The 23,239-nt window shown below is 34.6% G+C and overlaps 1 protein-coding gene across 1 annotated transcript in view; it reads right to left on the bottom strand.

Moving 5' to 3' along the window:
• The window catches only part of PHF14 (PHD finger protein 14), a 162,339-nt gene that overhangs the window by 108,429 nt on the left and 30,671 nt on the right, over positions 1 to 23,239 (bottom strand). The window contains exons 8-15 of the mRNA XM_021538343.4: positions 18,398 to 18,509; positions 16,288 to 16,425; positions 14,246 to 14,392; positions 11,393 to 11,663; positions 10,722 to 10,828; positions 9,408 to 9,503; positions 7,761 to 7,864; positions 6,199 to 6,330 (exon numbers count right to left, since the gene is read on the bottom strand). Coding sequence (XP_021394018.2) covers positions 6,199 to 6,330; positions 7,761 to 7,864; positions 9,408 to 9,503; positions 10,722 to 10,828; positions 11,393 to 11,663; positions 14,246 to 14,392; positions 16,288 to 16,425; positions 18,398 to 18,509 — 1,107 coding nt within the window. The remainder of the gene's footprint in view (positions 1 to 6,198; positions 6,331 to 7,760; positions 7,865 to 9,407; positions 9,504 to 10,721; positions 10,829 to 11,392; positions 11,664 to 14,245; positions 14,393 to 16,287; positions 16,426 to 18,397; positions 18,510 to 23,239) is intronic.

The raw sequence follows: 23,239 nt of genomic DNA, 5'->3' as shown, positions 1-23,239 counted from the left end.
TTTTTTTTTAATAATACAAGAAAAAAAACAAACAACATAATGTTGTGCTATTAATTGACATTAACAGGGATTAGCACATTAAAATTCTCTAAATGATAAATTTGCTTTGGAAGGCAACAAAACAAAAACCCCATGTACTTAATTATTTGAAGTTAAATTTTAATACACCTTTGTAACAAAAAGGCATATCCATCCTGTATAAACAAAAGCACAAAGTCAGATACACACATTGTGTTTGAGCCTGTTTGTTGCAATTTACACATTCAATGGGAATAGTTATCCTATGAACGTCAATGCAGGGCAACACAATACCACATCCATCAACTTTCCATGTTTTCTAATTCTTATCAAGTAATCCAAGCAGTATTATCTCAGATTTCTCCTAGCTATACCAAAAGACACCAGAAGTCATCACGGTTCGCTACACAGACTGGTGGCTACCAAGTCCAAATAGAGGGAATCTAGTAATGGATTGGGTAACAGATCAGTGTAATGCTCACTAACTCAAGATCTTTCTCCTTTAACTTTTCCATATGTAAATTTTAGCTAATTGTGGCTACATTATAATGTTAAAAAGATTCATCATCTCTTATCTCAAAAGATAAGCGTGAATAAGATAGATGAAAGTACTTGGAATATTTGCTGGTCTAAAAAGCAGAAGAACAGGGTAGATTGCAGGAAAGATAACCGTTTCTCCCCCCTCATGCAAGTATAGAGTCTTTATGAAAAGCCAAAGCACAAGGAAGCCAGTTTATATACTTTTCAAACAGTTTTGTGCCAGCCTATGAGAATATAGTCCTGTGTTCTTCCTCCTTGTCCTGGTTACAGAGAAAAGGGGAATGGAGTTTTCAGCATTGTTTAATTCCACACCATGGACATTATCACTGGGGCCATGGGTTTGGCAGAAAGAGCCGAGAATCAAAAACTGAAAATTTGCCCATCTTGCTTGGATCTCTCCAGAGAGAAGGTGCTACAGTAATGAGTAATTTTTAAAAAGCATTTATTTTCCCCATTATTATGGTTAGAATATGTGCCATGTATAAATTATAGAAAAGGCCTTAATAACTTAAGAGCTGCACTAAAATGACACTGTTGTAAGATTAAAAAATAGTCATAGGGTTTTACAACAATATTTGGATTGGGGAATCCAGTTTCTTGGATCTACCACCCTGCATGTATCATTTAAATAATTCCTGTACTTTATCTCTCTGTTATTACAAGGGAAAGACACTATTTTTCTGCTACCTAGGTTACAGACAATTCTACAGAAAATACCCATGCAGATGACTAAAGTCCTGAAGTTTCACTATTTAAATATGTATGTGAAGTATTGTAACTTTTATGTTACTGAGGAAGACATGAAACATCTTCACCAAAACATGAGGTACTGCATTCAAGTTACTTAAATTCTGTTTTTATGAACAAGCTTGCTCTAAAACAGGTTATGCAAGTGTGAAAGCAGTCAAAAATGAAAAGCAATCAAAATTACAAAAAACCTAGATCGAGAAAAGAGAAGCAAAAGCATACTCTGATGGGGGTGAGGGTGTTGTGTCAATCACATAACAAAACTTCACAAATATACCAAAGATAAAGGGGGAAAGGAGTTATAAACATGAACTTACAAGCAACGTCTTGATTTACTGGAATAAGCTCTACTGTTATAGTCAACCATGTTTCATCATCCCTGTTACAAAACAGACAAGCTTCAACTATAAAGCAGTTTGTCTGTTAGCTCCCTTAGAGCCACAGAAAAGCTATTACAGATACACACTCCTCTGACTTGGAAACAATCTCTTTTCAGCTCTTATAGTTTATTTCAACATGGTTCTTGAATTTAAAGTACTCTTCCCATTCTGCTGTTTAATCCCAATATAGTCATAGAAAACAGCCACATGACTTTTTTTTGGCTGTGCTCACTTAATTTCAGCTCTTCAAGGACAAGCAGTGAACAGAGAACCTGTCAAAGCAGGTCACCTTTAGAACTACTGCAATAATCTTTGACTACTTCTAAATTAGCAAGCATTGCTATGCAGCATAAACAGAACAGCAGGAGAAACAGTGCCAAAGATTCAACTTTCAGTACACAAGTTTTGTTTTGCTTTTAGTCTAGACTTGCCTAATCTAGACCCACAGGCAAAATCAGTTGCAGGCAATAATATGCCTACTTCTAAAATGTGCCTACTGCTAAAATTATTGGAAGTTTTTATTCCATCAAGAACTCTCAGTACTGATTTGAAATCCCTTAATCATACAGAAAGTCTTTGATTAAGCACTAACAACCTACAGAAGTAAAACAATCTTGTGATTTTGTTGTGTTTTCAAACTAACTTGGTACAAAAATCAGAGATAACTTCCCACCTCACAAACCTCTTGTTAACTCAATAGCAGTGAGTCGGGAAAGAGTGTATTCAAATTGCTTAGCAAATACCACTACAGTGCTTCCAAAAAACAGTTTAGTCCTTGGTGTTTAAAAAGGAAAAAAAGCAGGGCTTGTTTTCATAAGGAAGACACAGGTCTCACAGACATGATGTCTGACAAATCACCCCTCACAATGTTTACAAAGAATTAATCAACACTGAATTTGAGCAACATGGACCACAGCTTCAAGATGATACCTGGGCTCTGTAAATTACAAATGTAAATTATGTACTGGAGGTGGAAAAAACCCAGGACTGCTTTTATTCTGGAAATAAAAGATAGTATATATGAAACCAATACAGTTGTCAAAAAGTTTCAAAAAGCACCTTACAGAGTGTAAAGTAACAGAGTTTTAAAAAAAAAATTGCCATTTGGAACAATCCAAACATCCTTTAATTAGGACAAGTGACAAATACATTAAAATGTATATGTCATATTCCACACATGTTTATACTAGTTAATAATTTTATATCATTATACAATGTCTCAGGATGAAGAGGTGCTGGATCAGTACTGAAGAAGCAAGGTCAGGAATATGAATGAATGCCCAGATACTGCATGAGTGTTCATGGAACTGTTGGTCAGAAACTCTACCACTAAAATAACCTGGCCTTCTAGAGCAAAAATAAAACCAACCAACCTTAATACAACCATTAGTCCTTGTTTGTCCATCTCAGTCCCCAGTATTTCATATGCTACCAGAAGTTAACACTGTTTTTCAGCAATCTCACTCCAATAGAAGAGGCTAATCCTTGTTGGTAGCTGGCAAGTATTTTCTTAATGAAAATGTCAATATTTTAAAATTAGATTTGATTCATTATATCATCTGCCAACACTTGTGCATTGCTTTAGTACCAGTTAAGATCATTCTCTATCAGGAAAATACATCCAGAATGGCCAGGAGCATAAAAGCACACAATTTGTCAGCAAGAATGTTAAGACTTAGCATTATGATAACATGATAATCAAAAAAATATTCAATTGTTTAAGCAATAGAATTTCTAAGAAACTGAAAATCACAGACTTTTAAAGGAATGTAAACCACAGCATTTCATTGTATGGTTAAAACTTCTGATCTAGGAGTTGGACTCAATCCTTCCAGCTCAGGATAGTCTATGATTCTACTCTGAAAGGAGAGCATCAAAACAGGCATAAATTAATGCTTTAATGTATTATATTAAATAATTCCTACACTCTTCATCCCAAATCCATCTGAAACGAGGACAAGCTTTCAACTTACTATGGTATAAACAGATGTGTAAAATGTTATAACTGTTACCTTAAAGAAAGCTGTTAGGCCTCTGAACAAAGAAAATTTCTAGTGTGAAGTACTTTAAACCAGTTCAGCTAGTAAGCCATGAAACACTGGTGCTCACCAGGTCGAAATTCTTACTATGATTTCACTAAGACCAAAATTGTTAACTCATTTTAAATTTTACAAACACTGAGATAATAAAATATAATTTGTACTTTCTTCAACAAATTAGCTTTTAAATACATAATATATTTAATTTTTTCTATTACAATTAACATATAGTACTGGATTTAATTTAACAATTTCTAAACCTTTTTTCATAAACTGTAATTTAAACTATTAAACGCTGGGCATGAAATGGACAAAAAAGTATAACTAGAAATTAGTCTATATAGCATCACACACATAACTTGAATCACCTGACATCCTCAAACACAATATACAAGATGAAGTTTATGGAATAAACTCATGTTGAAGTACTCATTGTTTAAATAAACATATATTGGTAAAGTACATGATTGTAATCATAAAGACTTTTGCAAGGGCTCAAGTTAGCCATTCTGAGTAAATTATTAGCAGTGATAACAGAACATAAAGAAAAACAATTCTTTTTAATTATTTTTAAATTATTTAAAATTGTTTCTTGATTACTATTTTAAAAAAGAACTACACTCAATGTTTTTAACCACTCTTAAATGAAGTCTTTCAACCTACCTAGTGTTTCAAGGAATTTCCCACTAGAACAATTTTCTTTCATTTTTCTGCTATATTCCTATTACATCCTATACAAATATCTGAAAAGTACATACCCCCATCTAAAAAAAAATATGCACTTTTCTGCAAATCTTAATCAAAAGATAAAAATTGTATTCAAAACAGCAGGGGAAGAAAACCCTGCTGAACTCAAACTTAGATTAAGGGTCTGTTCTATATGCTCTCTACTGATCCTGAAAAGAATACAAAAAGGAATGTTCAATGATGAAAAGAATGCAATTAATGCAGCTCAATTTGTCTGCTATCATCTCACACTCCAGAATATGCCTGAGCTAATTAGAAGTAAAAGCCAAGTTTGTGATCTGAGCTATAACTGAAGCATGAAATTCACAACAAAGCTAAGTTATAGCTTTGAAATGAAAGAGCTTTACTACCTAACCTGACCTATCTTGCCTTTTAACACCTACTGAGAATTAGTCTTACATCTTTTGGACTGATAGCTTTTAGTGAGCCTTTTCAACTTTGTTAAAGCAGAATAAAAATCAAATCTCCTGTGTAAATGAAGAAGATACCTAAATTTTTTTTTTTTTTAAAGTTTCCACATAAAATAACTGCTTGGCAAATCTGACTAAAGAGATCAAAAGTCTAACAACACACTACATTAAATAATTAAAGGAAAATTAAGTTCAGGAAAGTATTAGTGATGGTGAAAATATTTTTGAGATTTTCATATTTTAAATGAAACGTCTATTAATTTGCTAAGCAAATTTACTGAAGTAAATCCAGGTTTTATCACAATAAGATATAAAAAAGAGAAGCCTCCCATTTAATGTACTGGCTATCTTGTTCGGCACACAATCTTGAAAACCAATAAACAAGATGGCAGAAGTAAATGTTTTATGCTAGTTCTTAAATTAAAAAAAATAGATATATATGAAGAAAAACAGTAATCTTTTTCTGTTAAAATACTTTTATCTTTTATTAATACTTTTCTGTTAAAATACTTTTACTGTTTTAGAAGCAATTCTTACAGTATTCTGATTTGGTACCTTAACATTCAGACAAGGTGACAAATGACTCCTCAAGATGTTATACTTTAACTTCTTGACAGATACAAACTGTTTCTGAGTTTGTTATAAAACATTTCAGAGCAGTTTAAGCATGCAGACTGCTAACACTACAGAGCAGAGCAAGCTAATTTTATGAGAGTTTGGAAATCATAATCTCTGCCACCTTATCACTTCTCCATTACACAACTTAGCTTTTGTTCTGCTCTGCTAGCATGAAAGAACTTTAATTTGTGGAAATTTAACTGCAGTAAGTACAGTTATGAACATCTGTCATTGTACATTTGAGTCCTAAGACAGCAGTAAACCAAACACTTCCCATATTGCAATAAACAGAGCTACTACTTGCAAGTTTATTTAAATATCACAAGTCTTTGCCTGAAGAACTGAACAGAGTTGCTTATCTGAGTCCTAACATAAACAGAAAACCAAGTCTCTTATTTCCCAAAAGTATTAGCCCATAATTCCCTACCGCTATTATACTGCAGTAATAACAATCACAGATGAATTCAAAACCAAAGAAAATTACAGCTATAACCTATTTTTACACAGAAGCTAATAATGAGAAAATCTTTATAACTTTTTTTTAACCTTGAAACATCACTGCTAATAACCTGAAAATAAAAAAACTGCTCAAACTGCATTAAAGCAATGTCTAATCCACCCAGAATTTGCAAGTCTGTTCACATTTACATCCTACTTTAAGTACAAGAGTGCAGGACAACACATTAACTGTGTTCTTACCAGTAACTGTTCTTGGTCTTCCTTGGCATCCTAGTAAGAGGTGGATCTAAGCAACCAAGATGATAATGAAGTTTGCAAGTGTCACAGAGTAGTAGTAGGTGTTGATCATGGTTCTTCTTGCAAATTCCACAACTTTTCATGCACGTAGCAGAAAAACATTATAATTACATACTCATAAAGAATAAACTATATACCCCAGCACATTCCCCAGTTTCAATACAAACATATGGCAACTTCAATTTGAATGTATCATTTAAGTGCATAATTACTTTTTGGAGCAATTTTGGAGGAGTTTTTTTAAGGAGCTTCCAGCAATGTACAGTAAAAGTATAAAAGGCTGCTAAGTAAGAGTTTGCAAAAAATGGCTTTCAATTAAATTTTTGAGGACTTCTAACAAGTTAGTAATCACTCAATGCTTCAAGAAAATATACGAGTGTCAAGTGAAAAAAAAATACAACAAATGCTTAAACAGAAAATTATCCTGCTAGTACCAATCTGGATAATCAATCACACACTTATGCAGGTAACCACCTTGAAACAGGTCTATGCTGCTGCTATGCTGGGCAATGTTACTCATTAGAAATTACACTTCCTTTTTATAATTATTTTAGTGTAATTTAAATTTTAGTTATTTTGAAAAATAGGTGATCACTGATTGCACTATAACATGGGAGGAACTGAGTGCATTTGAATAAAACAGAATTGGTGAAGCATGACTCCAATTATTTGCGTACATCAAAATTGCCAAATCCTCAGCCCACTGCCACATTTTCAAAATTTCTACCTCTTGCAGCATTAAAATTAACTTTTGCTTGTGTAAAAATCATCCTCTTCCCTTAGTCTTCTAGCTGGGCAAGACACTACTTGCTCTAGCTGGATGTCTGGCTGCTGCTCTCTAGATAAGCAATAGACCATGTCACTCCTCAGCTGTGGTGAGAAAAGAAGATCCTAGATGACATGCATGTATTTTGCACAGTCACAGTCTGGGATCCTCGTTTGTGTCCCACTATTGCATTTAGTAAAAACCCAGTCAGTAGCTTCACAACTTATGGAAGAGGATAAAAAGGTGGATCTATGACAGAGTAAGTGAATACATTCCATAACCTTGGGAATTAATAAAAAATAGAAGTAGGGAAATCTAGCATGAACAAAAACTGAGAATTCTTATATGACAAGTATTTTGTGCATCCAGGAATTGTGACTGAACAGCATCATGACTGTTCTCAAAATCATCCACTCAGATGACTGCATTCAAAGAACAAAGTGCAGTTAGTTTTCACATCAAAAGAACAAAGGACTCTTCTAGTTCAGATGCAAGGAGTTAGTTTTGTCCTCTAAGCACTGCTGTCACATTAGCAAAAACACCCAAGCTTTAGTCATGTGTGGTAGGGTGAAGAACTGACCATTATTCAACTTAGTCTTCAAAAATAAGTAAAAAGTATAGACAACTTTAAAACATTTTTTTAGATTACAAACTGAAGCAAATAATTTTCTCAGAACAATTTTCTGAAACTATAAATTACTAGATATTGTATCTTTTCTATAAAAATTTAATTACTTGCCTATAAAGCACTGCCGGAAGTGTAGACGCCTTTTGTGTTCCTCCTTCCTTTTTACTTGGTTTCCTTTCCTTAGGAGCCCGTAAAATTGCTGGTATGTTCAATTTCTATTGGATTTGAAGAAATACAATACACATGAGTCTTGACACTTTTTTAAAGAGTATTTCTCTAATCTAAACGCATGAAGAACAAGACACATAATGAGCAGGAGATTGCTTAGCCAAGTATTTTACAGGCAACACATTTATCCCAGTATGATTCTGTAATATAAAATAGTCTTACAGTCATTTTTTCAAGTCAGTAAGAAACACATAGAAAAACTAGCTTTTAGAATTTTTCTTCAAGCTTCCAATATAAGGATGGACAAGAATCCATTTCTCTAGGAAGCTGAAACAAGCAATGGCAGATTCATGAAAGTGGCAGAATACTGAGGTAGATTATTTTCCCCAGCATCACAGCTACACTGGTGCTCGACAGGTTAATTAGAAAAATTATCTTATTGGACCAAGCCCTTCACAAAGCAGATGAGACTCTCGTTGGGTTTCTACTATCTGCAGTGTGCTGGCTTCTCAGACAGCAACCATCTATCAAAGTCATTTCTCAGCAGCCCCATGGGTGTGCATCTGTTCAGCCAACTGGAAAAAAAATGGCATGCAAGCTGTGTAAATGAATTCTGCTCAGCTTTTCTTTTTTTTTTCCAAATTGAGTAACATTTGCATCAGGAAATATATTTGCGAATACTTACTCAAAGGAAGGAAAATAATCTTGGCTTAAAAGACATGTTCTGCAAGAATTCTTCTTTGCAAGTAGGAGAGGTAGGCAGATAAATAGAACTAGTAAAAGGTTGCATATCTTAGGAACTATTACTGCATAAAGAAAGTGTAAGGCTCGTTTTCGGAACAGCAGCACAAACTCAACAGTAACAAAGGGCGTACCAAAATTGTGACTAATTCTACGTCTGTATGTCTGCATTTCCACAGTGAACAGTTTTGTCAATCTTAAATAATAACTGGAAATCATTGCAAACTCCCTCTGACATCCAAAATGTCAACTGACATTTAATATCTCTGACATAAACACATATTAAAACACTGCAAAAATCTTCACTTCTCTTTTTCCCCGTATCAATGGGAACAAAGACAATTGCTGGCAACAGCAAGTAACCCAAATCTTCTGTTGTCCTAGATATTTATATTCATTTGATCAAAATATTCTCCTCTGCCTAGTTACACACCATTACATACATACTGCACTTAAAAGGATTTTTATCTTACAAGAGGCATAAAGAGTTAACTTATCATTTGAAACCTTCAATAAATAAAGACAACTGGAGACAAAACAGTAGGATTAACTCATGCTTCATGCTAAGGTTCATCACAAATGACAGGTCAATCACTTATACCAAATGAAAGAATTTTGCAAACAAGCACACTATTACAACAACAAAATTAAGCTATACATTCCTAGTAGGTGGTTTGCAGAAGTCTAGATACGTCAATCAGGAAGCATTATCTCCTGAGTAAAGCCTGGGTCTGATCAAATCAAATAAATTTATTCGGCCATAGAAGTGGCAGAAACTAAAAAGGCCTATTCTTGGAAAACCAGCTCTGCTGTTTTATTTCTGTAAAGGGGGCCAAAGAACCAACCAACCTGTCCAATGATTCTACCCAGCAGAGCCCAAATTCCTTGCCCCTCATTTCGCAGTTTTCCATTCATATTTTGTAGTTCTTCCAAGGATTCACACAGCTGAAAATTAAAGAGAAAAAATAGGCAACAGGAATGAAAATCCATTAAGAGCTATTAAGTAAAATTTACTCGGCCTCTTACTTACCAAGGGTGCAATAATTTATTATGGAATTAGAAAAACAATGAAACTCATATCAATATAGCTGAGATCAGTATAACCATTCATTAATTTAACAGAAGTAAAATAAGAACTCAGAGCAACCACTTGTTTTGTAAAGACTGAAGTATTTCAGTATGGACATAAGGTTACCACACTCACATAAAAATAAAATTTAAAACTAAAGGCTGTAAGCAAAAAAAAAAAAAAAAAATTCTTTTTCTTCTGGTAATAATTTTTAGGTTGTGTACTTTGGGAGGAGGTAACTGTTAATTTGATTAAAGCCCCAGACACAATTTCCTTTCCCTTTATCATCTCTGGGCAGTTCAGCAGTTCACAAGGATCTGCTACTACATTTTCTATATGCTCTCATTTAAAACACACACTAGTTTAGGAATTAATAGTAACACCATTTTTTGTCATCATTAACTATCACTTAATAGGCTGTTGAATGCAACATGTCATCTGTCATATAGGGTACCGTATATCTATGCTTCAAAATAACTTAATTTTAAAATAAATATTTATTTAGTAAAAAATGCAAAAAGTTCTTTTTTAATCATAATGATGAGTTAATAAAAAATTACACTAGCAACATTTTGGGGTAGCAAAGTCATAATTTATGGGCATCAAATTTGTTATACCTTAAAAAGCATGCAGAGGACACTGAGGATATTTGAATACTTATTATTTCTGTCTGAAAAGTTAGTCAATTTATTAAACATAAGCCCAACTGGAGCTGCAGTTGACATACATAAATAAATAACAGTCCTGAGTATCATAGATTGCCAGTAATCAAGTGAGGCTACAGGCAGAGAATCATGCAGGTTCAAACAGGTCAATTTGCAATTTGTTCCTGGAGCTCTCAGTAGGGCCAGTTAAAGAACCTGTGCCCAGTCAACATATCACATTTTAGAAATTGATATTGCTTGTATGGGAGAAGACAGACTAATGAATATTTTTAAAAGAAAAAATACATCTTTAAATATTACTTTAAAAAAAACAATAGTTTGCATCTTACATTTTCCTCTGAATTTGTTTCCATGGAAAGAAAAATTCTATCAAAGTTAATTGCAGCAATACTAAAATGTTACAAGGGTTTATCACCCCTTTTTCTTTACCTTATTATACTCCACATGAAGCTTTTCTTGCTCATTTTCTAATTTATCCTTGATGTTCTTCTGTTCAGCCATATTCTCCTGGATTTGAATCATGCGCATATTTCTCTCTGTTTAAAAGAAAACTGCATTATTTCCTATTCTTGAATATACATTTTCAAGTTTATGCACTAAAAAAAGTGATGCAATCTAAAGTAAAAAACTATAACAATACAAAGACACAAAGCTATGGCCTAGAGGTTTAATACATACACTGAGTAGAATGAATAGTCATAACATTTGTATTTTGCCACATAAATATTGTAGTTTAAGATTAATTTTGATCAGCATCTAGCAAAGAGTCAAAAAGTCATGCTATTCCACACAGAAATGGAGGAGAATTTAAGGAAAAAATATTACCAAAAGTCACCTAATCCCTTCTTAAAGACAGTTTAGTCTCCTGTTTATATTTGAAAGATTTTATTATTTTCTGAAGTGTCTTTAAAAAAAACCACTTTGTGTGTAAACAGAGACTCCAAGCAATAATATACCTGACCTAAAATGAAGTCATATTCCACATTTATCTACTATAAACAATTAAATACAATGAAAATAAAAAGCCAATGAAATAGCATAGCACAACGCAGCAGAGTGGTATCTTTTCATCGAGAAAAATAAGCCATTTTCACCCTTACCAAGGTAATAATTCACAAAGTCAGCAGTGAGAGCTGGTTGTTTATGTTTTCTTCTTCCATCAACACTGGAACTTGTATCTGAAGTATCCACTGGGAAAATGTCCGTGCTAATTCCCATCAGCTCAGCTTTGCGCATGAGCTTCCGTATGGCCGAAGCGCTGCTGGTGAGCGGCCGCGGCAGCTTCTCCCTGGGAACCCAGGCCTGGGGCCTGGTGGTGCGCGCCAGCTCCGCCTTGGCACGATACTGCTGGAGCCTGGCATTGATTCGAGCCTGCAATGAAGAATTCCACAAATTAAAAACATCAAGGAACAATTAAAAATTAGTTTTGAGTTACAGTTTGGAATACATCTACCTTTTATTTTCATTTTAAAAGCTAAAATTAAAATCTAATCAATGCCATTTTCACACCAGAACTCTACAACTCAAGAAACAGACATTGATACAGACATTCCATTTTACTGCAAAGTGCACACACAACTGACATTATCCTTTCATAGGTTTAGGTTTTGGAGCCATGTACACATTTTTTTATGAGATTTCCCCATTGATGAAAGCAACAGATGACTGCCGGCTTTGAGACAGCCCCTTCTAATAACGATAATTTGATGGGACTGTGAAAACTCACTACTGGTAGAAGCTCTGGTTGACCTACCACATATGCATTTAGATACATATTAAATTGATATTTATGTGAGCAACAAAAGTTGATTGAGAGTGTTTGTACCATATTTGACATACTTTTGTACAACTCCTTCTCAATGCCACTTCTCTTTATAAATGTTAAACTTGCTGATTATAATTTGTCAAGAAACAACCCAAACAGAAATGAAGCAGACAAGAGAAGCTCACAATGTATATTGTTGTTGACATCTGTATATTTGTGACCATCTGGGAGATCTACCCCAGAAGATCAAGCTGTTACTGACAGTTGGAAAACACTGTCTTGAGGGAACTCTATGAAGTGGCAATCCTGGCAGAAACTGACATCAACATACAAACCTTCAGAGGCAAAACTCCAACTCACTATCAGCTAGAATCTGTTTACATGCCTGCACAAGGAAGAAACTAAACTAATGTGACTGCCCTACCATATGGTGAAAGATACTCCTGAGACAAAAGCAAAAAGTGTGCATATACATGCACACTATGGTTAGGGAACATCTCTGATTTCAAACAGAATCACTGAAGGTAGTACTGCAGACAGTTTTTACCTTACCAGGTCTTGAACATGAATGACTAAGAAACAAAGCAAATATAGCTTACAAGCCAGCTCTGATCCCAGTGGCTTTTTTCTTGGACCCACAGCAGCAGGCAACAGGTCCACCTACAGCCACTGCTGTACGATACCAAAGCCCCCAACAGTGAAAACATGTGGTTGTACAAAACATATAAAAGCCATCATACTTGTATCAAAGTGCCCATGACATCACGTCAACTCCACCTGCAGTTTTCAAAAGTCATTCTTCAGTTTCAAAAAAATTAATCTAAATACTTTAGATTTAAAAATTGCAGGGTCTTGATTTGGGGAATATAGGAGCGAGAAAGGGAAATGCTGTAAACTTATCAGCATTATCAGCACTGCTTAATACATGCCCGAAAACAGAGCTAATAAGCACTGCTGGATCCAAACTGATACTGCACAACCAGCACTCACCATTCTATTGGTCAGTGTTCATATTATTGTAATGTCTCCACTGCACAGGTGCATTTCACATAACTGAGAGTCGAGTATATTCAGCAAGAATTATGGAACCAGTTTTAAATCAAGCTACATGAAATTCAATACCTCATAAAATATTTTATTCACAATTCTTCTACTGTACAAATTTGCTCATGCTCATTGTCAATAGCTCAGGTCATTTTAAATTAATATTCTTCTATTCAAAGATCTCTGAAGAACTGGAAAGGCCAGATCTTTTAAAATAAAAAGTTTGATAATATGAAACAGTATTTTCTTATCATTACACTATAACTCTCACTTCAGAAAAAAAAAACAGATAGTCCTCTCCCATAAATTATTTCCATTATTTACAGCATCTGTTACTTTCTACAAATAAATCAGGCAGGTTTTGCTTAGGTAACAAGCTGCTTTTCTGCACAGGTGTGATTTTTCCATGGAATGCAGTTCAGTCTAAGCAGTGAAGCAAACTATGCCAGAAATTGCTCAGAATCAGAAAAAATAAATAAAGGATACACATTGAAACATGAAAGTATGTAGATACCCTCAGAGGAATTAAAACCTTTGTATTAACAGGATTTTTATCAGTTGAGCTTCTGCAATAACTAAGTTTTAAACGGCTCTGTCATTAGACAGGGATATAAACTTGCCTAAGGCTTTCACACAACTCCCACGCAATAGCACAGACTCACTTCTTTGCATACATTATTTTTTTTCCTAGGAAGTCTTTACTATGAAAACACCTGGCACACAGAATTACACTTAGACCTATAAAATTGAAATTTAGACAGAAATAGAAATGCCTAATTTTTTCTGGCAATTTTTCTTCAGAATCTTGAAGAAAATGTTAAACAAAATCTATGAATTACAATGAAAAAGTAATTACCAATTTTTTACCTCAAAACCAAAGTAATATTTTTCAATTCAGAAAAGCACAGATACTTGATATTTATTGAAATAGGTATGTAATATATATGAGATATACCTATATCATATATACATATAATTGTTCTTAGAGATGAAACCCTACAAACAGTTCCGTGTGCTGTTAAATGATCATGCACTATTCCACATTTAATTTTGTACTATAATAAAACTTTTACCTTCTCTTAACTTCTGTCTTGTTTACCATGGATTATTAAATACAGGGGCACTTCTGTCACAAATACAATACCTGAGCTTCTGGTGAAAGCTGCTTTTCTCTTTCCTGCAAGGACATTTTACAGTAAGATTGTAAAGCCAAGTAGTTCTTCCGCTTCCATTTTCTGTCTAACCTGTCCGCATGCTGTTTACAATAAGCAAAAAAAGGGTCAGCTATATCCTGTTTCAAAAAAACAAAGGGGAAGGAACGAAAATAGAGTGAGACAAAGGCCAAAGGGCTCTGAACAGCACAAACATTTTGGCAATCAGTTCACATGTTCAAATGGGCATGTTTTTTAAAAAAATCAAAAGTATGTTTTTAAATCAATTTTGTCATGTTGATGTAATTTCCAGTATAAGGAGTTTTTCCATTGTTTTTATTGCATGATCCTAAACGTTTTTAAATGCATTAAAGATTTAACTCTCTCCTAGTCAATCTCTGTACTATATTTGCATTCCCAGGAAAAGAATCCCAGCAAAATAAATTATTAAGTACAAATCCCTTTAACATATAACATGTATTAATCTCCTGTTGATTCACTGTGCCTTTTAAATAAAATCCTAAAAGTACTTAATAATTTTGAATACTATCAAATGCAATACATTTGGTTTCTCTAATGTTTTTCCAACCATTTTGGTGGTTATGCCCTCACATGATTTATCATCTCTCAAATGATTTTTTCTCCATTTTTTTTATTCCATCATATCTGCACACTATCATGGTTAGGTTTATAGCAACTTTCAGCACACACAAATCTTGCAGGCAGACTACACATATCTGAGCCAGGAGGAGCCATGGTTTGAGAAATACGTTTCATTGCCTTTGTACTTTCAAAAGTGTACAAACATCATGAATCCACAGACTAAGAAAAACTTAGAGCAGTCTTCTTTCATAAAGTAATACAAATATTAATAAATTACCAGCCTATCAAATTTCCCTTTATTCCACTTATAAAACATAGAATAATAAAATTTACTCTGACTTTCCTTACAAGCACATTTTACTTTAGTTTAGATTTTCACAGTATGAGACGGCTTACTTCAAAAATTAGCCATGCCCTAAAATGAGATTTTGTGAGATCTTGAGAAGGTGTGAGACCTTGACTAAAAATTTGACTGCAGACAACATGTAACAAAATTTTAAGGTGGAAAGGAAAGCAGATACAAATATCCAGAGGGGATTCACAGAGGGCATTTAAAGACTCAACCAAACACATAATCTATTAAGAACAATAGCAATGAGGCAATGTGCTATCTTCCTATTTATCGGTCCAACAGAAGAAAGTATTTTGTGATTCCTTCATGAATCCCTTAGTGGTCCACTGTTTTCAGAAACAAAGGTGTCAAGATTGACAGTGAAAATAATGTTTGTTTTTGTGTTACTGCTGCTACTTCCTAAGGCAAAAAACTATATTGTGTAGCCATGAACATGATACGCTTAATCAAATTATATGAATCAGGATGAAACTGGACAATGAACTTATACCATAAAAATGAATCAGGAAGTAGGAACTTAAAGTCTGAATTGCTTTAGATCATATTACAGGGGAAAAACTGTTAAGAAAAGATATTAAGAAGTTATCAGGAGGTTATAAATACTTGCTTTTCATTTTGCTTCCAAAGATTAATGTTACCACAAGGAAAGTCATATCTATGTAATACCATTTGAAGTAAATACTGGAAAACACACATGAAAAAGTCGCATCAGAAATGCTTTTGATTTCTCAAGTTTCCTATTTGGTATGAAGCAGAGATTACTGTACTACACAAACAGCTAGAAAACTATGTCGCCCTATGTGAAGTTCAGGAAATAGAATTCCTGTCTGTATTGGCTGACAGTCTGTTAAGTCAAGTCTGTGTTAACTTTCTCTATCCTTTTTTCCAGTCAGTTTCAAAAGAAGCTCAAAGTTGGACAATTTGGTGAAGGGCTCTCCCTGTACAGTTCCTCTACCCAGCCTAGGCCTTGTTACCTACTTAAAAGCTTTGTTCAGGACCTATGAACAAAAAAGATACCATTTCAGGCCATCTCCATAAGCTTTCATTAGAGATCTTTTATTCTATCCTTTCCATGCCCACCTCTTCTGCTGCTGCTTCTGAGAGGAGGCCTTCCTTCTGAGCACAGGTCACATGGAAATAAGCTCTGCACATTCCAGCATCACAACTAATGCATACACCAGTTCTGGCAAAACGAGGATCTTCACAAAAGCTGCACTCCTTCATAAAGACAAATGGAAAAAGACCACAGTAAATATTTCAGGCACACTTTTACCAATATTTGATAATTTATGTCATATATAATTATATATATAATTTATGTCATATAAACCAAACTGGTAGGTGACTCCTGAGTGTACAGAAACCAAGTATGCTCCCAATGGTTGACACTACTTAAAGCTTCCTGTTTTCTCAACTCCCACTATTAATTACATTTTTGACAATGGTAACGTGCTTAAATAATTTAAACAGCATGTTGGATGAATTTTTATATAAACCTCCATGTATTGCATTCCCCTTCAGCAAAACAACTAAATACCATCACAGCAATTCAAGTACAATTAATGTTATAAGCATGGTATAAAAAAACCACCACTCCTCAGCAAATGTTCAACAAGTTCAGAGGACAAACAACAATAAAAGAGCAGCACTCTGAATGATTAAAATAATAGATAATTATGTACATGTCCTTTGATAAGCAATGACTGAGGAGTAAACATGTGACAGTGCCAAAACAAATACTCAAAAAACATAAATATCAGTAAGAAAGGTTGCAATTCACTTAATTAACTACGGCTTCAGATACGTGCATTCTAGGCACAGTTACTTGCAAATCAATGAACTGACATCCCCTAATACAACCTGAAAAAAAAAACAATTAAGTTATTTTTGAGTCAGATAAATTCCTCAATCTCCTTCACCACAATTTGAAACCAAATCCCTGTGCTAGCAATCTAGAGAAATGAGCAGATAAGCAGGAAATGGGAACATGCCCTGCTTGAGCAGTGCTGCTATCCAGTACATAAAGATGAGCTAAAATTATACAGGAGTGCATTTCCTAGACTCCTACTTGCTGAATAGAAAGCAAAGCCATCTACCACCTAGAGAAAATATCTCCATGCAGAAAGTTAAACAACAGAAGGGAATGGTAAGGAAAACTCAGTGACTGAAGAATCTCAAAACATCACATGTGCTACACTAGAAGGGCACCCTTTAGCTGTGTAGCTGCAACACCTAACAGATAAGAAATTAAATAAAAAACCCTATTATATTAAGCTGGTTTTGAAGGGGGAAAGTAGCAAAATAAGCTGTTAACTTCCACATTTAATATAGCAAACAACATTTACAGCTTTCCAACAGTAATGAGTCTTCTTCACATGTACAGGTCACTTTCACCTTACTCACAGCAAGACAAGATGCCCAAATTCTTTACCCGATCCTATACATCACTCATGTTATTAAAAAAAAAGAGTATGATTAATTTCAATAACAGTTTGTAGGGTTTGGTGTGCTTGCCCCTCCTTTTACAAACATTTCTAAATAAGGCTAAATGCCTCAGAAAGCCCAGGCTCCTCCTGATACAGGTATGTTGTACATGGGCAACCCACAGTCTTTTCATCTGTTTTATATACTGTATGCACTTGAATGTGAATTTTGCATTCACTGTAAGTGCACTACACATTTTTAGTATTCTATTTAACAAATAGAAAAAAATCAAGAAAACAAAAGTGACTTATCAGAAACAAAGCTTTAGAGCTGCAGACTTAGAAACAACCACCTTCCCTCACACTGGCCTTATAGACATGGCCTCTCCATACTGTCTCCATTAGTCACACAAACAGTATTTAGCAAATTAATGAGTGCTGTCCTCTGCCCACTGCAGTGGTTTTCTGTATGGTTTGTTCATGATTAATTTTGATCTGGCCTGAAAACATTTACATGTAAAACAATTTTAACTTTAGAACCATGTATCAGTTCACTTTGAGGGTCCTGTGTTGCTGTAGATTTTGGTTAACACTGCTTTGGAACAGCCTGTTGTATGCATACTAGCTTACATATAACCTCTACAGCAGTTCTTACTGAACGTACATCTGCCCCTTTCTTGGGGCAGATAGGAAGTTGCATTTTATTCTATTACATGTAAAATATAAAATACAACAACTTGCTGCCACTACATCTCTTCTAAACTTACCTTTGCACCATACTTGGAATAATTCATTTCTGTTAGTGTTACTGGCCGCAGCTTGTCAATATCTCCAAATGCCACTCCTGGAACATAGAGGGCACAAACAATGTGGACCCACCTAAAACAGCGGACAAAATTAGGTTACTCTTATCAACATTTTGATCCAATATTATACTCACCATTTTCAGATTTCAAAGTGCCTTTTAAATGTTGCAGATGCTAGCTGAAACACTTGAAGGAAAGTACATTAAAAAGCAGGGATAGAGTGCCTATTTGAAGTTCAGGAGCTCAGACACTGAATAAGGCTGTCTGGATCATTGCTCTGCCTGCCTGGATCAAGGGCTGGGCTACCACCAACTTTTGTGTTCTAATGCCTCTCCCAAGGGCTCCACACACTGCCCAAGGAACATGAAAGGTGCAAGATTATTTTGATATTACTTATAAAGCTAAGGCAGACAGCTATTTTACGATGTGGCACGGGGTAGGAAGGGAAGGCAAAAAATTATACAGGTAGTCACAGCAACACTGTGCTCTAAGCATATAGCTATGAAGCACTTACAATACAGCATCAGTCAGACTTTGCACTGTTAGTTACACCTGCTAGTATCACCAAAGCTAACTAGTTTTAAGCAACATCAAGAAGACTTGCATTCAGGAATAAACACATCTGGCTAGTTTAACAGAAAGGCCTATCTGAAACTCTAATAAACAGACTTAGTTTACTTAGTTGTTCCCTTCTTCACTGGCAATAAAAAAAAAAAAAAAACTAGAGTAAGAGGTCCAAATCTTCAGTGCTGAGGAGCAGAAAATGAATCTGGACTTTACAGTACAGTTATCAAATGCCACACAATGGTAAAGGCTTCAGCCTCAAGACTGCTCTTGACAGGCACCTTCCAAACCTCCTGAAGCTCTCAGCTATCCAAAAGCAGCCTTGCAGAAGAAGACAAATTTTCCTCTTCTTTTACTTCCATTGTTCTGTAATGAACACTTTCTAAAAGATCCAGCTCTCACTGTCACAAACCATCAGTTAGCAACAAACTCAAAATCTGTTCTGCAAAGCATGCATGACTCAAACTATCTGAGAAAAACTACTGCAAATAATCTTACTGTTTTATCAAAATTCAGGAAGTATTTGCTACTCCTTGCTAAGTCACCAGGTGGGAAAAAGCTGTGATAGACAGAGAGTCAAGATTGCTATTTTTTTGTTATTTTAAGATATTCAAGAAGATGGCCTTTCAATTGCAGAGACTGTAGCTAACACTTTGAACCTATAAAGTCCCACATGATATATAATACAAGTAGAGACTTCAGATGTAACTGACCTGAAATAGCCTGTTTGAGTCTCAGCAAGTGTGTTAATTCAGCACTTTATAATCTTCCAGTCATTATTATTTAACAGTAAACGTAACACTAGTGAAAACTAAATCTCTCTTCTGTTCTAATCAAATAATAGAATCTACTCCCTGTATTCAAGAAGACTCATGATGATGTGAGAAACACTTCTTCCCTTGTCTCTTTTACCAGGGATTCAGTACAGACCTGTTACCACCTGCTAAAATCCCCACCCATGCTGTTGTGTTCTTTTTCCCAATCTTCTACCATTGTTTAGCCTATATCTCTTCTCCCCTCTTTCCTATCTATGTCAATTTAAAAAATGCATTTATACCAGAGCAATAACATCCTGAGTTCAAATGCACTTAAAACAGCTACTGTTATTAACTAGCTGCTTACAGATGAGAGACATACTGAAATTTATGGTTATATTATTCAGGAGCTCCATGTAGCCCTGGTTTCCCAAAGCAGCACACTTCTCACCAATGGTCCTTAGATCTAAAATGCTGGAATTTATCACACTCAGATTTATCAAGTTTCATGTTATATGAATCATATATCCCAAAAGAAATTCAAAAAAAAGTAAAATATGTAAGGTTCGGTAGCAAGCTCAAAAATACATCTATATTTCAGTCTTTACAAAAGAAAACAATGATCTTTCAATGCACAAAACTGGTGGATGGACTATTTACTTACCATTTTCCCCCAAAAGAGTCCAAGATACTAACTGGATAACAGAAAAATCCCAGTAACAGTAAGAAACTACTTAAAAGCCACTAAATCGCTTCACTCTGTAAGAAATTTCCCAGTAAATCTAACAAGCCACAGCACTGACTGATCCATTGTGTCATATCTGATAGGATTCTTTTCACTTGTATATTTAAAACCAAGTATTTATCCTGTGATTAAATCATTCAGGTTTGGGATGCTAAGTAGTAAATTCCTTTTAAAACATATAAACTTAAAACAACCAGAATAATATTTATTATGCATTGATATGTAAGAACTGCATTGTTTTACCCCCACAAATTTTACTAGAGTTCTTCACATCCACAAAATTATTTGGTCACAGCACTGTTACTATAGGAAGAAGCAAAGGAAATTTAAATATGACTTACAACCTTGTCTTTAAACAATGTAGTACAAATATGGGAGCCTGCTAGCTGCCAGAGAACAAGCTGAGACCCTCAAGTATTCTGCCAAACCTCTTGCTGCTCAGAAAGGGAGTAAACCTTGTCAGTGGTTTTATTACAGCAGAAACAGTCCAGCATGCCAGCACAACCCTCTAACTTAATACGATGTTACATGCAAAAAATCAGACTCTTCTCATTAGTACATGAAAAGTACATCTTCTGTCTGACTCCCCAGAAAACCAGTGGAGGCACAACCTATCCCTGCAGGGGAGCAATGGAGCACCTGGTACCACCTCTGCCCTTCCACACCGTATCCAGGAGTGGCAATAGCTTGGCCTAAGTCACTACCATATTTTTATAAAATGTTCCTCTACTAAAAATGCATATGTATGTGCTTAAATGCACATTTTGGTAAACATTATGATTTACTAAAATAAATACCTCGTTGGCATAAGCATATTGTACTTGTTTTTAAAAGGAAATTTAAAAAAAATGCAAAATATGACAGAGAATGAGACCTGTAACCTTGAGATAAATACACTTCTTGTTTGTAAATAAAAACATCAGAATTGTGTAGGGCTTCTCTTCTATACTCTTCCTGTAAATTAAGGTATGTAATAAAGAACAAATCTTTATAAACAGAAGTTATATATCTCCACAATTATTATTCTTAACAAAAATCCAAGGTTCTGGTTAGAGATTTTTGATAGTAAGTTTTAATACAGCCTACTAAACATACTCTCTGAAGTTCAATATAAAGATACACATCTACAATCAGCTGCTTTCTCAATTTAATTTGCACAGTTTTTTCATGCTCCACTGGTGTATTTAATGCTGCTGCACTCTGTAGGAGTTTATCTATGATAAACCCAACAGCTGGCTGCTTGCTTCATACTGACCTTCTCAAAATGTTTTAGTACATGTCACCCAAGTATTGCAGTACTACAGATTTAAACTGCCATTTCTGTGTGATTGGCACACAAGTGCCTCATTTCTTTAACCACCTACATGTGAACTCAGACCTGAATCCTTATTAAAAAACATACACAAGTCAGCCAAGTTCACAGCTGAAGCAGCTTCAGCTGCTTTTAATACCAGTTCTAAATATTTTCCTGTTCATTTATTTAGCTGCACATGTTTTAGAAGCTTGTAATTAAGACAAATTGGGTAATCAAAGAAGAATAATCTTCCTTGTTACTTTACCATCCATTTAGCTTGGAGCAATGATGACAGATGTTGATTAGGAAGGAAGAAAAACTCCACACTGAAACAAGGACAGAATTTATATTTTTGGATAATAGCATTTTGAGAAGTGAAATGTCATAAATTCACATTTATACTTGTGAAACTGAGAGATTAATGTGAGAAGGCTTCTGCTGAGAAATTAAGCATCTCATTATTCTAATGATTCACCTTCCATGTAAAAAGAGAGAAATTATTCCAATTCAATTATGAAGAGAAACTGATTAGGTTTGGTTTGTGTGATTTTCACCATTGATGCATATGGAAAATTTATTTTTAAAAGGTAGTAAGGTGATGAAGAGCGATGGGGTAAAGGAATCTGTTACTCAGTAGTCTCTTCCTCCTAATACATCAAGCAAAGCACTGAACTGGATTACAGTTAACTGAGTACAATGGAAACATCATGGACACTGCCCCAAGACCTTATCCCTAGTCTATAGTGCCCCCGTATCCCTGAGAATTCAAATTTATAAATAAGTAATAAAAAAAGAGCACAGGAATTTTCACATTAATAATGTTAACTAGCAAATAGCAATTGGTATTTGTTTTTCTAGTACATAACCTCTTCATCTGGGAGAATAAAATTATCCAGGATATCAATATCATATTATCCATCAAATAAAGATACAATAAAAATAATAAAATATTGCGATAAAGCCCACTGTCAGCAAAGCAGGCATGTGCTCCTGTACACACAATCAATGTAACAAAGGAAATACTTCCAGGTTAACTAAAAGCATTCCACCATTTCACAAGAAAAAATGTAAGCAATTATTAAAATGTTGACTCATAATTTCTACTACAATAATACGGAAAGTCATATATAGGGCTTAAATTGTTTGCAGAAGACAACAATAAAAAAGGCTGAAATAAAATTTGCCAGGTGATATCAAGTCTCACATTTCCTGTTGCACAATTGACTTACAATCTTTAAAAGTAATTTTCTTGCATATACAAGCACTATTATCAAAACAGAAAACAACTGGAAAAACACAATTTACTTAGCTGTGTAAAGGCTTTAAAAGGAAAATGCACATACACTCTTAAACCTACTATAGACCAGAAACGAAGATCTGAACCCTAAAGGTATTTAAAAAGTCCTAATACCTCCAAGGTTCAAAATTATTCACTACAAACCTTG

Source organism: Lonchura striata, chromosome 2, assembly GCF_050655825.1.
Source record: "Lonchura striata isolate lonStrDom1 chromosome 2, ASM5065582v1, whole genome shotgun sequence".
NCBI classification, from domain to species: domain Eukaryota; kingdom Metazoa; phylum Chordata; class Aves; order Passeriformes; family Estrildidae; genus Lonchura; species Lonchura striata.
Note: the sequence above shows the minus strand (reverse complement) of the source record. Positions and strands in the feature narration are given on the sequence as shown.